The sequence below is a fragment of the Hyperolius riggenbachi genome, chromosome 8 (genome assembly GCF_040937935.1).
Source record: "Hyperolius riggenbachi isolate aHypRig1 chromosome 8, aHypRig1.pri, whole genome shotgun sequence".
Taxonomy (NCBI): domain Eukaryota; kingdom Metazoa; phylum Chordata; class Amphibia; order Anura; family Hyperoliidae; genus Hyperolius; species Hyperolius riggenbachi.
In genome coordinates this window covers 70,906,901-70,926,914 of record NC_090653.1, presented here as the reverse complement: position 1 = coordinate 70,926,914, position 20,014 = coordinate 70,906,901, and the positions used below count along the sequence as shown (strand labels likewise).

Sequence of the window (20,014 nt, the reverse complement as noted above, 5' to 3'; positions counted from 1 at the left end):
GGAATCCAGGCGATTCTGCACCGCAATAGTGGAAACGAGCCCTCAGAGAAAATAAATATGGCAGCTTCCGTATCACTCTTAGTTCAGGTGTCCTTTAAGTATTTGCAGAACAGAATACTTACTTTGACCCGACTTTTCTTTGTCTGTTCCAGATACCATTGATCCTTTCCTTTCAGCCCTGAATCCAGGGGATCTGTGGAGGCAATAACCTTTAGAACCCAATAGGTTGGGAAGCATTTGTGAAAAAGCAATTAAGCAAGCCATATATTTACTGTTGTCTCCCCAGAGATCGTAGTATCCCCGAGATGGGTTATTATTGGGTTCATCCTTGCTGGTGGTTTTAGGCTGGTTTAGCTGAGCCAGGAGAAGTCGGTCTGGTCGTGGCAGAATGCCCTTCTCCTCCAACTTCCCCTCTCGCTCTCGTTTTCTCTTCAGCTTCCGCCCATTGATTACTTGATGTGATGAGACGCTGGGGAAACAGGAGATAGGATTATGCAAAAAGCAGGAATATGGACAAATACAATACATAATATATAGACTAGGAGAATATATAGTGGTATAATACAGGGTGGTGCATGAAAGACTGGCCTGGGTCTGTCACATGCACCAGTATACAGGCAGACTGCAGTGGCCGATAACACTAACACTGCAGTAGATGCAGGCTTCAAAAACCGAAGAGGATACATACAGCAGGAAAAGTGAGAGACACACAGGGAACAGCCACTGGGTCGGTCTTACATGCACCACCCTGTATATCCTTTAAAGAGACTCTGAAGTCTCCTAAAAACGAGGTTATTACTTTAAAAACCTCTTTAAAGTGGATCCGAGATGAACTTTTACTCATTGCATAATTGTGTTCCTTTCCTATTGTTTATAGGGCATTCCTCAAGCCAAATACTTTTTTGTTTTAATACTCTAATTCACTATAAACTAAACAAGCCACGCCCACAGGTTTTCAGAGAGCCAAGGCACTTTCAGGCAGTAGCAAGGGCTCATTGGAGCTCAGTCTGGGCAGGAGGAGGTATTACTAGCCAGAGATTTCAGAGGCAGAGGGGAGGTGGGGTGGGGTGGGGGAGTGTTAGGTTTTTTGCTCAAGATGCAGAGAAGCCTGCCTCTGTGTAATGTTTACAAACAACATGGCTGCTGTCATTGTATCACAGGAAGAAATAATCATATTCTATTAACCACGTCAGGATTCTGCGTATGCTTAAGTACGCCCCTGAATCCTGAAGTGGATTCCATGGAAACGGCCGCTCGTACGAGCGTTCCATGTCAGTTCACGGAGGGCGTCTCCGTGAACACCTTGCGAGCCGCCGATCGTGGCTCGCAGGGTAAATGTAAACACACGGGGAAGATCTTCCCCGTCTGATCGGCCTGGCTGCTATCTGATCGGTGCTGCGGGCTGGAGAGCCCACGCAGCACCAATCAGCAAAAAACCACGTGGTACAGAAGTGGTTAAAGCTGTTTGCAGTTAGATTTGCTGTGTAAACTATCTAAACTTTAGATAAGATACAGTGGGTTGCAAAAGTATTCGGCCCCCTTGAAGTTTTCCACATTTTGTCATATTACTGCCACAAACATGAATCAATTTTATTGGAATTCCACATGAAAGACCAACACAAAGCGGTGTACACATGAGAAGTGGAACGAAAATCATACAGGATTCCAAACATTTTTTACAAATCAATAACTGCAAAGTGGTGTGTGCATAATTATTCGGCCCCCTTTGATCTGAGTGCAGTCAGTTGCCTATAGACATTGCCTGATGAGTGCTAATGACTAAATAGAGTGCACCTGTGTGTAATCTAATGTCAGTACAAATACAGCAGCATTGTGAGGGCCTCAGAGGTTGTCTAATGGCCCATACTCACGGGCAACATTTCTGGCCTGTCGCTAGCACACGGGAGCGTGTGCGCGACAGGCCGGCGACAGCTCGTCGCCAGGTCCCTCCGCATACACACGTGTGTATGCGGAGAGACCTGCCAACTGACGCGCAGGAAGCTGTCGCTGATGTGTCCCCCCCCCCCCCCGTCGGAATCTTAGGGTATTCCCTGCTGGTTGCTAGACCGCATACTCACGCGGACTAGCGACAGTTGCGGCGGCAACTGTCGCCGGGCGATTGACCGCGCCAATCGCCTGGCGACAGCAGCGACGGTTCGGGGTGCACGCCCGTATTGCGCCTCATACTCACGGACGACCTGTAGCCGCAACACGCCGCGTGTTGCGGCGACAATTGTAGCCCGTGAGTATGGGGCATTAGAGAATATTGGGAGCAACAACAACGTGAAGTCCAAAGAACACACAAGACAGGTCAGGGATCAAGTTATTGAAAAATTTAAAGCAGGCTTAGGCTACAAAAAGATTTCCAAAGCCTTGAACATCCCACAGAGCACTATTCAAGCGATCATTCAGAAATGGAAGGAGTATGGCACAACTGTAAACCTACCAAGACAAGGCCATCCACCTGAACTCACAGGCCGAACAAGGAGAGCGCTGATCAGAAATGCAGTCAAGAGGCCCATGGTGACTCTGGACGAGCTCCAGAGATCTACAGCTCAGGTGGGAGACTCTGTCCATAGGACAACTATTAGTCGTGCACTGTACAAAGTTGGCCTTTATGGAAGAGTGGCAAGAAGAAAGGCATTGTTAACAGAAAGCATAAGAAGTCCCATTTGCAGTTTGCCACAAGTCTTGTGGGGGACACAGCAACCATGTGGAAGAAGGTGCTCTGGTCAGATGAGACCAAAATGGAACTTGTTGGCCAAAATGCAAAACGCTATGTGTGGAGGAAAACTAACACTGCACATCACTCTGAACACACCATCCCCACTGTCAAATATGGTGGTGGCAGCATTATGCTCGGGGGGTGCATCTCTTCAGCAGGGACAGGGAAGCTGGTCAGAGTTGATGGGAAGATGGATGGAGCCAAATACAGGGCAAACTTGGAAGAAAACCTCTTGGAGACTGCAAAGGACTTGAGACTGGGGCGGAGGTTCACCTTCCAGCAGGACAATGACCCTAAACATAAAGCCAGGGCAACAATGGAATGGTTTAAAACAAAATATATCTATGTGTTAGAATGGCCCAGTCAAAGTCCAGATCTAAATCCAATCGAGAATCTGTGACAAGATCTGAAAACTGCTGTTCACAAACGCTGTCCATCTAATCTGACTGAGCTGGAGCGGTTTTGCAAAGAAGAATGGGCAAGGATTTAAGTCTCTAGATGTGCAAAGCTGGTAGAGACATACCCTAAAAGACTGGCATCTGTAATTGCAGCAAAAGGTGGTTCTACAAAGTATTGACTCAGGGGGCCGAATAATTACGCACACCCCACTTTGCAGTTATTTGTAAAAAATGTTTGGAATGATGTATGATTTTCGATCCACTTCTCACATGTACACCACTTTGTGTTGGTCTTTCACGTGGAATTCCAATAAAATTGATGCATGTTTGTGGAAGTAATGTGACAAAATGTTGGAAACTTCAAGGGAGCTGAATACTTTTGCAACCCACTGTATTTAGACAAGTTACTTGTCATAGTTTTTCATCTCGGATCCAATTTAACTAATTGACGCTCCTAAAACGCCACATTCCCGCCGCTGACAAAGCCATAAATCACCCAAAATTACATGGGGGACAGGGGACATCAGCTCTGCCTATCAGCGCGAATCACCGCCTCTCCCCCCCCCATCCCTCTCAGTCTTCCTTCACTGAGAGGGGTAGGGGAGAGGCGGAGATATGCGCCAAGAGGGGTGGGGGAGAGGCGGAGATATGCGCCGATAGACGCGCATGGAGGCAGAGCTGCAGCTGAAAGCTCTGCCTCCTCCAGCAGCAAAATCCACTACCAAGACGTGGATTTTGCAGGGGGGGGGGGGGGTAGGATTTCTGGCTTTGTCAGTGGCGGGGATGCAGCATTTTAGGGGCAGCAATTAGGTTAAAGAGGTTTTTAAAGTAAGGAGACTTCAGAGCCTCTTTAAGCGTTTCACTACACCTGGTAATCAATTCAACTGTATTTGAAGGATATCCAAAATGGGTCATTAAACAGACATTTGCAGCCAATCTCTTTATTTCGATAATATATTAAACTCTTTGGAAATAATTGAGAGAGATCCACCCAACACATCAATCAATAGTGATGGTCATGTCTAGGAGAACTCATGGACAAGCATGTGATCAGTTTGGTCAGGTGATAGATACACAAGTCTGATCAGCTAGTCTCATCACATCCTGATTTAGCACATGATCGTAAGCAAATCAGAGCTTTGCAAATCTGTAAGCTGATCAAACAAATCCTGTTTCTCCACGATTTCTTCTAGACATGGCTATCACTATATCACTAGCGTAAAAAGATATACCCTCTAGAATAGAAGGTGTAAAGCCTGGTACACATCCTGCAATTTTACCAGATAGATGGGTCGATACATATTTTCTGACAGATCCGATCGGAACTGTCGGAAATTATCTATTCGACCCATCTATCTGACGGGAAAATTGCATGGCGTGTACCAGGCTTAACAAGGAGAAATATCCATTACGTGCCAAAAGAACTAAATCCAGAGAACAAAAACGTGCATCTCAAGAAGTATGCCATTACACAAAGGCTTTAGGTTCAGTCCCACAATTTTATATTGCCAATGGTGGACTTTATTTCTTGAAGAGAATAATATGCATCGTAAAGACAATGTCAAAATAAAGAAAGGTGGCTGCAAATTGCTTTGCTTCATGACCACGTTTGGTTCTAATGTAATTGGATTGCCAGAAAAAAAAAAAAAAACTAAACCCAGCCACATGGAGGCGTGAAGCGACACCACTACTGACTATATATTTATAAAGAAAGGAATTTAAAATGCTGCCATCCTACTTAGAGGCAAATAATGAGGTACATTACTAGTTCTGCATCATATCCATCAATAGATTTGACAACATCAAGGTCACTGCTTAAGCCTATGTGGCTGCAGAGACGCTTGTATAATCAGTAAGGGTGGTCAAAGTGAACCTGAGACGCCGCCACCCCCCTCCTCTCCCCCAAAGAAAAGAAAACTAGGTAGAGAGAGATAAGTCCAGAGGCTTCCCACCTCCTCCTCGAGCCCACTGGGGCTGGACCCTCTTATCTAGTCAGATGTTCCTTTGGCCTTGTTTCCTGCCATGTACAAGCTCGGTTGTACTGTGCCCTCCCTCGTGCAGGAAGGGGAGTGTAGCCGTGACCTAAAAAAGTCCTGGCCAGCGGCGGTGAGGTCAGAAGGACGTGGGGAGCCTTTGGAGGATCCAGAGGCTTTACTCTTCTTTGGCAAGTACTGCATTTTTCAACATATAAGACGTGCCTAGGTTTAGAGAGCAAAAACCATGGAAAAACAAAAACTAAACCTTGTGTGTCCACGGTCCAGGAGCGCCTTGTAGATGTTTTACCCCAATTAGTGTCCCCTTCTGCCCCCCCATGTGTCTCCTCCGCTATCCATGAATAAATAGAAAGAAGCATCAGCACGGCTCACCTAATCCATCGGTGATCAGAGACCTCTCTTCTGCTCTGAGAGGTCTCTATGTGCCTCTGACTGATGAATTAGGTGAGCCGAGCTGCTGCTTTCTATATATTCAGGAATAGCTCAGGAGGACAAGGGAAGCGGAGGAGACATGGGGACAATACACGAGTCCCCAACATCATGGGGGGAGCGGTTTGATTCGGCAGACGTCCGCAAGTCGGGGACCACCTGTATTTTGCATAAAACGCTGTGACATTTTCTCCCAATTTTTGGGGAGAAAGTGTGTGTTTTATATGCCGAAAAACAGCATCTTTTTTTCTCTTTTTTTGGGCCACCTCTGGGTTGCGTTAAATGAAAACGGCAACAAAATCTTTCTGATCTGTGTGTGAACTTCAATGTTTACAAGTTATGGCAACTGAAATTAATTTGCAAAGATAGAAAAAAATAAAATCTGTCCAATTTTTTTTCTTTGCTGCTGTGAGCAAGTTTCCATTTTCACATTAAAAACAATCACACTGAAGACTTTAAAACTAACCAGTTGGCTGCAATACTTTGAAACGCTGAACCAGGACACGCATATAGTATGTGAAACCAGGGACGGAACTCATTTGCATCCTAGTAGGAATAGAGAATTCAAGTATTACAGCCAGATGGTCAGTATTACAGAGGTCCCCCAATGGCAGCCTATGAAACTGCTGTCATACCACATGACAGTTTGGCTGCTTCTGTCACCAGGTCTACTATGACTCAAGATTTTAGCAATAAGCCAAAACACAGTGCTCATCAGTGATCATTCTTGTACATAACTCAAGCCCAGAAAAGCAAGAACTCACTCTTTGGGTGCAGGCACTTTTGAATCTGGCTGTAGGATGAGGTCTATCCTCAAGGGCTTTACACGTTTCCTGACTTTGGTATCTGGTAAATAAAGAAGTAATCTTATTACAAATACTGTACACGGAACATTACTGGCACTTCACATTATAGGAGAACACAGTTCTGCTTACATAGTCCCCTCTTACCCTAAAACTTAACCACTTGAGGACCACAGGCTTACACCCCCCTAGTGACCAGGCTAATTTTTACAATTGAGTGTTAATAGCTCACTGCAGAGCCATACTACTTAGCACACAAGTGATTCCAGACCCCCTTTTTTTTGCCCACTAACAGAGCTTTCTGTTGGTGGGCTCTGATTGCTGCTGCATGGTAGTTTTTTTTTATTTATTGTTTTTGTTTTTTTTTTTATTAAAAATTGCATTTTTTAATTTTAGGTTTTACCCCTTCCTCCGACAGTCAATGACCGGATCGGCTCTCATAGGCATCAGCCTATGAGTGCCAATCACTCTGTGAGCCTCTCCAGGGGACAAGCCAAGTGACACGGCTGTCCCCAGTAAAGCGTTGTCGTAGATTGCATCGATGTACAATGGAAAAACGGCACCTCCTGGTGGCGGGAGGGGGCAGGCGGGCTGGATGACGTCAGCCGAACATCTAGGTGTTCGATCATCACTAGTCTCCACCTGAATTTATGCCGTTATAGCAGAAAACTTTTTATTCCACAGCAGCAAAAAGCACAACTTTTCGGCACTTGACAAAGGCCTAGTGCCAAAACGTTGTGTGCTTTTTTGCTGCTATGGAATAAAAAGTTTTCTGCTATAACTGCATAAATCCAGGTGGAGACACAGTCTTCCTTTCTTGCTGGTCTAATACTCTTAGCCACAGACCCTGAACAAGGATGCAGCAGATCAGGCATTTCAGACATTATTGTCATAACTCGCAAGATTAGCTACATGCTTGTTCCTGGTCTGATTTAGACACTACTGTAGCCAAATAGATCAGCAGCAGTGTTCTCCCCAGAATTTTTTCCCAGCCGGGTGGCATAAAAAATTAGCCGGGTGGGGTGCGAGGGGGAATTCAGGACTAGCGCTTCCATAAGGGCAAACTGCACCATTGCCCCCAATTGCAGTGCAGCTCTCCCCTCAGGTGGTTCCTGGACATCGTTGCAGGAAGCAGATGGGAATGTAAGCTCTGGGTCCCTGGTTCGAATCCCAGCCAGGGCACTATCTGCAACAGAGTTTGTATGTTCTCTCCGTGTCTGCGTGGGTTTCCTCCGGGCACTCCGGTTTCCTCCCACATTCCCAAAACATACGGATAAGTTAATTGGCTCCCCCTAAAATTGGCCCTAGACTACAGTACTTACACTGCATAATATAGACATATGGCAATGGTAGGGATTAGATTGTGAGCTCCTTTGAGGGGCAGTTAGTGACAAGAGAGAGATAGATAGATAAGATATACACTGTACAGCGCTGCGTAACATGTCGGCGCTATATAAATACTAAATAATAATAATATTAATCTGTAGGGTGTACCAAATGGTGATGGAGAGGCATATGAAATCATAGCCTCTTAGGTTGTGCTGTTCCCTGCAAAAGCCGTTGCAGTTTAGCTTTATGGGGATCAGCAGCATCTGGCAGCTGTGATCACCGTAACTAAAGGTGCTCATTAACAGTAAAATTTTTCCCTCAGATTCGATCTTTCAACACAATTTTTATGTTCAGACCCATAGAAAAATGTGCCTTATGTGGCGTAAATCGATGTGAAACAATTCTTTGGTTATTTTGCAAATGGGGGGGGGGGGGGATATTGATTCAAAAGTTTGATTTTATGATTGAATTGTAATGTAAAACCTTCTTAAATTGATCTGTTAATGGGAACTATCGATAACTGCCATCAGATTAGTTTTGATGATTCAAATGGGGTAGAAAGATCAAATCTGAAAGAAAAATTGTACTGTTAATGGGCACCTAAAACAAATGTGCAGAGCCTTCTGTCTCTCCAGCAGGACTGACATAAGATGATAAGGAATCAGCCATGCTGTCACACAGTGATATATACTCTGCAGTAGCATAGTGTGCCCTTTCCACTCCATTCCTGCAATTTATTGTTCCTGACTGACAAAAAGTAAACATAAAAGAATCCCAGGAATGCAAAGGAGGGAGCACACTATACAGACTATAAGTATATACTGTATATTACCATGTACTGCCGGGCTGCAACTAATGGTCATCTCCCCCAGCAGTCTGCACGTTTCAATTCAGTTCTCACACTCTCTGCTGTTGACTCGCTGAATGAGGAGAGCTGCGAGTGTCCCGCCCCTGTTCATTATTATTCACTGCTCTGCCCGCCTCCTCTGCACACAGGGCTCAGGACCAAGAGCTGCGAGTGTCCTGCCCCTGTTCATTAATATTCACTGCTCTGCCCGCCTCCTCTGCACACAGGGCTCAGGACCAAGAGCTGCGAGTGTCCCGCCCCTGTTCATTATTATTCACTGCTCTGCTCGCCCCCTCTGCACATGCTGGCTAAGAGAATGTGACAGCGAGCAGCAGCCGGGCGGGAGCCAGGGCGGAGCGCCCACTTAAATGGGCTTGGGGAGAACACTGAGCAGGACTGCCAGGCAACTGGTATTGTTTAAAAGGAAATAAATATGGCAGCCTCCATATACTACTCGCTTCAGTTGATTTGTAAAATGGAAAGAGACCTGCCCACTTGGAGGAGAAGAAAAAAAAAAAAAAAAAAACTCTTGGCCATTTCTATATCTCCAGTGGTGCAGAATGTCAGATTTCTACCTGCACACTATAGGAGCCGGGCTGTAGTGTCAGGCCTGGCCCCAATCACCACCACCGCTGGGTGTTGCTGGAGGTGGTTGAGTGGCAGTCTTGGCCACATCTCATTAGCTACTACATAAGTCTAATTGAGCAGAAGGCTACCAGGTCCCATCCTGTAATGTGATGCAGATGATGGTCAGACCGGACCACAACTCCTCCTGTTAGGCACTGTGGGAGGCTGGATAACTGGAAGGCTTAGCCATGTAACTTCCAGTAGATTCTGTGGAATGCTGCGTAAAGAGGTGCATATTACAGCACTGGGCAGTTGGGCGCAGGGCGAGCCGAATGACTGCTTCTCCCTGCTGCCGCTACACTCAAAGGCGGGATTAAATACTATTTCCCCTTGCGGGGTCTGGAGATCACCAGAGCCCCGAATTACCATTACGCGGAGTGCACAGCATAGCATTGCTGTTATGACGGTGCCCAGCTTCCGATGCTCGGCGATAAAATGAACTGCTTCGGCGTAAATGGCAGGTGTTGCTACAATCTACTGCATTTGGGAGGCCGAGTTAAATGGCTAATCTAGCCACTACCCTTCCCGTTAGGTGCTGCATGACATCATGCAAATAGATGTGACCAACCAGCCTGGAATTAGGCACTGTTAAATCAGCAGGGACAGCCATGCCAGCCCAGGTGAAAAAAAAAAAAAAAAAACACATATACAAGTAGATACATACTTGGTTTTACTTACATAACATATGTATTGTACTGTCCACATTTTGTGTTCAGTGAATTTTATATAGTAAAAGAAAAACCTGTTACATGCATTTTCCATCTTTACTGCCTCTGACTGAAGCCAATCCTGATGGAATTTCCTCCCTTTTTCTCCTAGAAACTGCACTGTCATATCTAGCTTGCTTTGTAAACACATGTGAGCAGTGGAAAATAGACAACTCAAGCTTGGCAGCGTGGCAGAGAGGCAGCATCTGCCAAGCTTGAGTTGCCCATCTTCCACTGCCAAAACAACCCACTGAGAAAAGATCACTATCCGAACCTCTGACGTCTGGGTAATATTTGGGGGTGGCAGCACCTCCTCTTGTTCTGCAGGAATCATTTATTTTTATTAAGTTTGCTACAGCTTGCTACGAACTTTTCCAAATCCTTAAAGGGACATTGTCATTTTTGATGAACTACACCTGGATCATTCTATTACTTGCATTTATTGCACTATATATGTTGGAACGTTGCATTTGTAACGAAGGGCATGTGATATGTACTTTAAGCAGGGTCCAGGTGTTTGTTGTACATTTATTACAATTGTATTGCTATGTAACCAATGATTGTCTTGCTGACATTTGTAGTTGGTGTGTACTCAGTGTTCCCATTTGACCTATATAGGTCCACTTTTTTTGAATACAAACATATTAGTATTTGAATTAGCAAGGTGTGCGTTTATGTTTTATTGAGATAATAAGCTTCCTTCTTCCTGGAAATGTACCAGAAAGGCACCAGACTGAGATAAGATTCATTATGGGGAAAACATTTATATTGGAATGCTTGCAATGCAAAGTCAGGATGTAGACTACATAATAAACACAGAGCAGTGGGTAAATGGAATTTGATTATGCCAGGGTTGGCTGTCCCACCTATTAGATGCTGAGAAATATTTGGACAGCACAGCATCTTACCTCACAGAAATATGGAAGAACTAAGCCCATGAACAGACTGACATGCGGTATCAACATTTTTTTTTCTATAAATGCTATACTAATAAAAATTACTACTTGATCCTCATTGCACCAGGAGCCCACAGGGTATGAAGAATAAACCTGGAGATCTTCATAGACGGGTGTACATACCTTTTTCTTTATTACCAGTATCCACAAAGAACAAGCTCTCATCTGCCTTCTCTGCCAACAAGCCCCTGTGAAAAATAGAAAATTCAGATATTTTATGTTAAAAAAAAGCATATAATTACAGGGCATGCTGCAACTAAGGGCCCTTTTATACTTGATGTGTTTTATTCTCCATAGCAGTGCATTGGGAAAAAGATTCAGTTTTTCAGTGTATACTGTAGTGTAAAAAGAGGCCATAGGGAAACATGGACACTGGACTGCACATCAGCTGTCCTTTCAGTTACAACTGTCAACTGATATAGGGTGAAAGGACCTTTACTGGTGCAAATGGAGAAAAGTAAGTGGAGGAAAAGCAAAAATGGAAACCAGAAACAAAGAGCAAGCCAGCTGTACGTTGCCAGAAAGAGTAACTATTAGCAATTAACAACAGTTTCAAGCTTCGCACACATGCTATACTAAACTTTAGCTGAGAATCCAGGATTTGCACAGGTGTCTCCTGAGCTCATTTAAAGAACTGAATTACAATCTTTGAATCTACAGAAACACTAAAGGCCTGTACACACGACAGATTACAATCAGCTAAGGTGGGCGATAATGACCAACAGCAACCCCTGACCACAGCCTGGCAGATCAATTTAGCCGAGCGACAGCCGATAACTCTTCTCCCTGCTTGCCACATGGTCACATCTACGCTGCTCTGACGACCTTTCTCCCTGGCTATGTCTCTATGGATCGGCCAATGTTTTCAAAAGGAAGGCACGGAGCACGGGAGCCAATTGTGCGGCCACAGAGCCCGGCGGCTGGGACATATTTGTGTCAGATAGGGACCCCAACTGGGACATCTAGTCACTGATTAAAGTTGGCCAATAACGACAATCTCAGCCAATAATTCAGCGTGTGAACAGCAGCCACTCGGGTTGTGATCCCCCACAATCAAAATCAGTCATCCCGTGTGTATGGACCTTTAGTTCAACAATGTATGCCAATTCAGAGCACTGATTAACACTGGGAATCTTTTCCACAGCTATACGCACTGTAATTATTTGTAGAAGTTTACAAACTCTGGTATGCCTGGCGTACAAAACACACACACACCTTTACTTTTTCTCTTAAGTTTTCCCCTATGTAAAATTTTCATACTTTGTCATAAAATACTTTTTAAACCAGCAGCAAGCAAGAAAATACCCAAAATAATTCTAATAGTACTATTTCACCACCTTTTCGGTACATTGTGAATTGTAAGATGCTGAAAAGTTATTTTAAAAGAAAGATGAAAATAATCTCCAAGGGGATAACTCAGGATAAAAAGTTGATTGCATATTGGCCACGCTCTATTTATGATTTACTCAACTACAAGCCAACACATTATTATTACTGTATTATTATTGGTACGTGTAACCCAAGCAGTCTCTGCTTGGGTTACACGTACCAATAATAACACAGTCCTCTGGCAGGGCAGCACATGGCCCAGCATCTGCTCACCCTGCGGTCCTCTCCTGCAGCCGCACGTCCTCCAGGAACTCCTCCACATCCCGCACATCGCTGTGGCGACCCCAGTTCTTCTTCTTGTTCCTGTTCACCCGCTTCCTCTTCGGGGCTCCCTTCTGGCCGCATTTCGACAGCGTACTGAACCCTATAAAGTCAGCAGTCTCCACGCCGCTACCAGCGGCCGCCGCCATCTTGGGTAAAGGCGGATGTGACGTTGGAGGCGGATGTTGCGTCCCTCGGAACTGCATGAAGCCACCTGTGTGTAGGGGAGAAAGATGGCGGCGTTTAGGTAACCACTAACCACTGTGATTGTAAGCTTGGAAACCTTCCTTGTTGCCTCAGGACAAGCAGTGTGGGGCATCCTTGTGTGTAAAAACACGGGAATACAAATCCTGAAGACTTCCTTCTAATTTCTTGTTATTCTAGCCACAAGTCATAGAAGTTTTTTATTTTAGGTTGTTTTTTTATAGGTGGATGGTGTGTTAATTGTATTAGGACCCTTTAGTATACTGTTTATACAGTTAAAAGAAGGGTGTGTAAATTCAGAATACAAGCTATATTCATGTAACTAATAACCCCCCTGGAGGGAACTAATAACCCCCTACCTTGGTGGGCAACTAATGACTGTGTTAATGTAAGCTGCTTTGATAAGTATGTCAGGATCTTGGAACCCATCTAATGCTGGGCATGCACAGCTCGATGCCCCCTTATCAATCAAGCCGCTGATGGCTCGATTGATAATATGCGACGTGTCCGATCTCTGCGGGGATCGATTCCGCGCTCGATCTCCGCCGGGATCAATTCCGCGCTCTATCCCCACAGGCAGACAATAGCGGCGAATCGAGCGGGAGATAAGCGGCGGTGGGGACGAGCAGGTATCGATTCGGGTGCATGCGCGGAGGAGCGGAGACGTGGTGGGAGTCGATCCGGCGGCCGACCCCGTGTATGCCCAGCATTACTCTTGTATGCATTATCCGTGGTGAATGAACAGAGTGCTGGAAGGAAATGTGCCAAACTGCATATAGCATGGTCCTCTCTGTTTAGGGCTGGTTTGGTGAAAATTTGTGCAACTTTATAATATTTTGCAACTGGTTGTAATCATTTATACTTATAGCTATCAGAAAGTTCAACCTAACCATTGATTTCAATGTATTTGTGTCACGATCTGCTCTGCTGGCCTTGTTTCCCTGGACATTTGGATAGTTTCTTATGCAGCTTGCATAATGCAAGTCCGAGGGAAACGGGCCTTTTTCTGTCAGCTCGCTGCTGTGGATGGATTTGCATCCACTGGTCATGCAAATTGCTTGCTGTCTTCCTTGGAGGGTTCTGAGTATAAATGTCAGGAACGGGGCAGCTGCGGCGAACAGCGCCGCCGCAGCTGCCTCCATGCCGCCACCCGTCCTCCCGGCGTCTAGGACGCCGAGGACGGAACGTATGTTTGGGAGGAAGGTCACCGTCTCGCGCGGGCGCGCTCACAGACGCGACCTTTATGCTGGGAGGAAGCCGGTCAGCTGACCTGCTGGTCAGCTGATTGCAGAGGAGACTCACGGCGCTCAGGATTGGCTGTTCGCAGGAGGGCGTGCCAGTGAGGTCTCCTCTGCTTCTTAAGCCTCCGGGCTTCAGTCTGGCGCTGTCTGTTGTCGTGAATACATAGCGTGTTAGCGTTTAGACCTTAGGCTAGATCCCAGGTGTTGATGCCAAGGACTTCACACCTAGACTAGGAGATTGCTTGTATTGTATTGATTTCCTGTGTATGACTCTTAGCTAAAACTCTGACTCTGATCCTGCTTTCTGATTCCGTACTTCTGCCTATCTGCCTTATTAGTTACTGAACCTCTGCATGATTACCGATTACTCTCTTGCCTCACGATTCTGTACCGATACTTACCTCTCTGTTGCCGAACCTTGCCTGTCAGACCATTCTACTCACCAGTGGGCCCTCGCCACTGGTGAGGTGCTAGCTTCACCAGCTCCTCTGGTGAAGTTATTCTTTAGTGCAGTACTGTTTGTGTCTCCTGCTCCTAGGCTGCAGTACAGTCTGAGTCACCCGCTTCTCGGGTGATCACTCGGCTGCAGTACACTCTGAATCACCCGCTCCTCGGGAGATTCGGTCTCTTCAGTATGGTATCTCCAGCTTGCTGGAGCTTGAACTCTAGTACACGGTCAGTGTACCGATCTTACCTCACCAGCCCCTCTGGTGAGGTCTCATAAAACTATTAAAGTTACGGTTGCACCAAACACTACTCACTCAGCTCTTTGTGTTGCTATACTGGTATTATTGGTGATTCTGCAGATCACACATAATCAGGTATAGCGTCTGTATTGTTGGTGATTCTGCAGATCACCAAATAATCAGACATCTGAGTTGCGACACCCAACCGTTACAATAAATGTCACTTCCTCCCAGAATTCCTTGCTCGTCATCAGGTTACTGTTTGTTAGTCTACCTTGAGCCTCAGTCTGTTTGGATCATATTCTCGATATTCTAGTAAAGTTAATATTGAGGATTGCATTCGGCATTCCTATTAGTGTGCTAGTATTGTACATTATTTGTATTGCCTATTCTGTCTTGTCTTGTCCTTGCGATTGCACTGTCGCCAGCGGTTGGCGGTAGTGAATCGTTCTGTCCTGAACATAGATCGCACTCGCCTTAGCGTTAGAGGCGGTGGATCTTTCTAGTCTGAATCTTGGAGTATTACCTCGGCTACGGTTGCTACTGGTTATTCCTTCTGTCTGTCTTGTTGTGCGGATCGCACTCGCTCTTGCGCAAGAGCAGTGGATCCTTTCAGTCCTGTTCCTGTGTACGGATCGCACTCGCTCTTGCGGAAGAGTAGTGGATCCTTTCTGACCTGTTACTGTTGTCTGTTTGTCTGTCGGTCTGGAGCAAACGCTTGCTGTTGCCTGAAGTAAGGCAACCGATTAGCAAGCGTTTCTGTTATTTGTTTGTTTGTGTTTTCTGTGTTCATTTGTTAGTCAGGGTTGGAGCGCTTTGTCTCTGTTGCGCTTATCGTCCGGAGACTGCACCATTAACGTGTTTTGTCGCTGTTGCGCTTCTCGACCGCGTTTAGCTAGTGCGTTTGTTATTTTCCTTGGCGTTCTGATTGTAATTGTTTGCTGTGTCTTTTTACTACACCTATGTTCTGTCTTTACTCAGTCTTATGTCTCTGTTACAATCGCCTCTCCTGCGATTGGTGTTCTCACTCTGGCCTGTTCTTATGTGAAGTATCTACCGTCGCTGGGCGGCGACTAGATTGGTAGACATTCACATAGTCTCTTTCTGTTCCAGTTCTCTTCTGTCTTGCTGTCTTGTGTCTGTTTGCTCTGTTCTGTCTCAAGTCGTGCAATTCCAATCTGACATCTGTGGATGTGCAGAGACTTTGTTTCTCTGTGCTCCACAGCACCACCTGCTGGCAGGGCTGTGGAGTCGGTCCAAAAATCCACCGACTCCGACTCCGACTCCTCAGTTTAGGATTCCATCGACTCCGACTCCTCTAATTTGCATATTACAATTTTGTTGATTAAAAGTATGTAACATGAAATTCGTCTCTTAACTACCAACGCTTAGGAATTTTACAAGACAACTGAAGTGAGAAGGATATGTAGACTACTATATTTATTCCCTTTAGACTAAAACTAGTCCTTGGTAAGAGTACTTGTAAAAGGTACAAACCGGAACAAAGAACATATATCAGGCCCTAGGCAATGTAAGTGTGGGTACATGTAAGAATGATGTGCAGGTACTCTGCAGGGGAATGAGGAGATTCTTCCTCTATTATAGAGGATAGAGGAGATTCTTCCTCTATTACACATTCTTCATGCACAATCTGAACAAGGTTTATGGGTGACAGACAACACCTCTGTGTTCAATGTGCACAGCATTCTCAGTGGATTCCCTGCAGCTCTGTGGAGAGTGCATATGTAGAGTATAGTACTACTGTGTAACAAAGTAAACCTGAGACAGATGAAATTAAAGTTTTATACATACCTGGGGCTTCCTCCAGCCGCCTTCAGGATAATCAGTCCCTCGTTGTCCTCCTCCATCACCTGGATCTTCTGCTATGAGTCCAGGTACTTGAGCCAGTCGGGCGTAGTGCGCATGCACACACTTCGCCGCCGGGAGCATACTACACCTGTGCAGCACTATTGCGCAGGTGCAGAATGTTCCTGGCTGTGGGAGCGGCATGTGGCCGGACAGCGCTGACTGGCTGAATTACCAGGACTCATATCAGAAGATCCGGGTGGTGGAGAACAGCGAGGGACTGATTAGCCTGAAGGGGGCTGGAGGAAGCCCCAGGTATGTATAACACTTTACTTTTCATCCGTCTCAGGTACCCTTTAATTTGTAGTCACCAAACCAAATTTTAACAACATATCAAATTATTTGATGTCATCAGCAAAGGGAGTGCGTACATTTGCATAAATCAGCATCCGTGCAGAATTATTTCCATCTCATTGACCATCTCTATTAGTGACACGACTACACATCAGGCTTTATTCTTACAGCATAGATGTTATTTAGTATATATAAGAGATTCCTGTGTACACATCATATATACAGTCACAATCAGATGTGTGTATCTGACCTTAAAAATACGGGGACTGCTTTATTGAAGCAGCACAAGTAACTAATTTTGATTGGTTTATTTCATTTTTGTGGACTAAGCACAGCTATTACTGTATATATACATTATTTTTAATGACTATTATCTGAGAAATAGAACATTTTATCATATTTTCTATTTTAATTACAGTTACAAATTCATTAGGAGTCGGTGCATTTTTTCCCGACTCCGACTCCAGGCACCCAAAAATGCCCGACTCCACGACTCCGACTCCACAGCCCTGCCTGCTGGTTGGAATTCCTCTCCACATATATATATATATATATATATATATATATATATATATATATATATATATATATATATACATCTATCTACTGGGTACTCTGCTTCCGTGATTGTCGAGATTCTCCTCTGCTCAGCGCACACGGCGTGCGCTGACTCTGGAAATCTACCTCAGATCATTACAATTTGTATCAGAAAATGCAACCCAACCTAAACCTATTCTCACACAGAACCCTCCTCTTCTGGGCGACTAATAACCCCCCAAATTCACTAAAGATCTTCTGCATGAGGGAGAAGTTTGTTAATTTACCAAACGAACATGCCTCAATTCACTAAGCCCTGCTTGGTAAGTGTCATTTACCAGCCCTGTAGCAGGTCAGCAGTGAGGCAGGGAGGTGTGTGTGTGTGTGTGTGTGTGTGTGTGTGTGGGGGGGGGGGGGGGGGTTCTGTTCAGTGCATCTTTGACATCCCTTTAGATGTGCTGCAGCCACCGGGGGTAAGCTCTTCTGCATGGCAGAATACAGATTGTCACATCGAAACGGATGCAGAAAAGCCTCAAAAATGTCACCTTCCTCTGCTCTGTGAGAGTGCAGACCCGCCCGATATCCTGTCGCATCAAATCAGTGTGAGAAGCAGTGCTGTGTGGCTCTCCCTATTGGCTGTCTGGCTCTCCCTAAAGCAGGGATGTCAAACTGGTCCTTCGAGGGCCGAAGTCCTCACACATTTTTGACACAGCTCAAATTAATTGATGGGTCTGAATCAGGGAAGGTGTTGTCCATCAGGTAGAACACATTCCTCTCTTTCTCAGTCCATTCCAAACACTGGCATGGATCTGGCCCTCCAGGTCTGGAGTTCAACACCTGTCCCCTAAAGGCTTTCTGTCAAATCTAAAGCACACAGAGCATAGAAAGAGTGAGTTTTCAGCTGCTGTGAGCTGGAGAAAAATACTGAACACTTTTGCCCAGTTTACTGAATGCGGAAATCTTTGTGCATTGCAATTTCTTGACATTTCCCAAGGCAATTACCGCACAAGTCGGTAATTTACCTCAGTAGTCGGTAATATTAATTTTCTATGCGGTAACCGGTTTAGTGAATTTGAATTTGGTAAGGTAATTGGTAAAATCAGCTGTTTTCAGCATTACCGAATGCGGTAATGCTTAGTGAATAGAGCCCAATGAGTGGGCCTCTTCTCATCCTCACGACTCCCCCTAGTTCTGGCTTCTCCTGCATGGCACGTATAATGATATGATCAGGAAAAGCCAGCACTAGGGGGAACAGTGAGGGTGAGAAGAGGTCTGCACATCGCTGGAGGCGCTCGGAGCAGGTGAGTAAAGTGCTGCACATACTCAGCACTAGGCTGAGGGAGCAAAGGAGGAAGAGGGGGGCAGAGAAGAGGCACAGGGGGACCCATAGGCCTTAAAGCATACCCGAGGTGACATGATGAGATAGACCTAGATATGTACAGTGCCTAGCACACATAACTAAGCTGTGCTCCTTTTTTTCTTTCTCTGTCTGAAAGAGTTAAATATCAAGTATGTAAGTGGCTGACTCAGTCCTAACTCAGACAGGAAGTGACTACAGTGTGACCCTCACTGATAAGTCCAACTATAAAACACTTTCCTAGCAGAAAATGGCTTCTGAGAGCAGGGAAGAGATACAAAGGGTCAATAATAGTTCATAAATGTAAAGAGAATTTCCCATGACGTTTTTACATATACGTCAAAGGGGACAGAAGTGGGTACAAGGGACAGGAGGTGGACCGGGGGGGGGGGGGGGGCAGAGGGGGACACCGAGAGCACAGATTGCTGGTAATTGGCATAGAGGACAGAGGGGCACACTGGAGGTACAGCGGACAGAAGTAGCACAGCGTTCTGAAGAACGGATTCAGGTTAAGAACTAACCTACAGTCCCTAGCCCATCAGTGTTAACCGGGGACTACCTGTACCTCTACACTAACTTACTCCTGCACTAAATATACACCCTCACAATCCCTCTACTAAACTAAACCTGTACCGTCACAGTATCTCTACATTTACACTAAACATACACTGTTACACTAACTTACTACTACACTATACATATTCCCTCACACTAACTTCACGCTTACACCTAATCACACTATCCCTACGCCTGTACTAAACATACTGTATATTACATTAGGATCTTGCCCTTTTAGTCTATTGCATTAGCCAGTATGTCACCATTCTTATTCAAAACTTTCTGCTTTAGAAATCTCTCAAATGCCTCTGTAGAAACTTCTAAACTGGATCCAGTAGTTTGTTTCCAAATTTCTAAAGAGGAATTCTGGCGATTTGGAAACCAGCTCTGCTGAAGAATGCAATGATGATTTAGTGCTGCACCGCTAAGAGTGTAAAGTCATCAACATTCCTGCCTGAATTCAGGAAACCCAGAGAAACCTGATTGGTATATGTTGCAGTACTTTGTACACTGCAGTCTGATCTATTACATAAGTAACAGAGTAAGGCAGCGCACTACAGTGCTGATTTTCTATAAATATTTTGAGTTGTTTATGGTCACACTTGATTGGGCATGCCCACAGATATCTCCTCCAAAGCCAAATTCCTCAGCAATCCCAGTTACACCCACATCTGTATGGAGTGCCAGTTAGGCAATTTGCAAGACTGACAGTAGAGGGCGCTTGCGACTTGTTAATTGTAGTTTGTAGCTGGGGAACACCCTGTGATATCTCTGCTTCTATATATAGGGGCACCTGCTGTTTGTTT

The 20,014-nt window shown here is 45.2% G+C and overlaps 2 protein-coding genes across 10 annotated transcripts in view; one reads left to right on the top strand and one right to left on the bottom strand.

The window, feature by feature from the left end:
• The window catches only part of NOP53 (NOP53 ribosome biogenesis factor), a 30,272-nt gene extending 17,643 nt beyond the window's left edge, over nt 1-12,629 (bottom strand). Inside the window, exons 1-5 of the mRNA XM_068250667.1 lie at nt 12,418-12,629; nt 10,939-11,003; nt 6,311-6,392; nt 273-469; nt 123-193 (exon numbers count right to left, since the gene is read on the bottom strand). Of these exons, the coding sequence (XP_068106768.1) occupies nt 123-193; nt 273-469; nt 6,311-6,392; nt 10,939-11,003; nt 12,418-12,614 (612 nt within the window). The 5' untranslated portion in view covers nt 12,615-12,629. The remainder of the gene's footprint in view (nt 1-122; nt 194-272; nt 470-6,310; nt 6,393-10,938; nt 11,004-12,417) is intronic.
• The window catches only part of LOC137528903 (calpain-1 catalytic subunit-like), a 266,591-nt gene continuing 257,820 nt past the window's right edge, over nt 11,244-20,014 (top strand). For 7 of the 9 annotated variants that reach the window (XM_068250660.1, XM_068250659.1, XM_068250654.1 and 4 more), the window contains exon 1: nt 12,420-12,712. The gene's annotated coding sequence lies outside the window, so the exon portion shown is untranslated. Of the gene's footprint in view, nt 11,325-12,419; nt 12,735-20,014 lie in introns of those variants that run through there. The other 2 variants (XM_068250661.1, XM_068250662.1) reach the window with 2 other exon arrangements.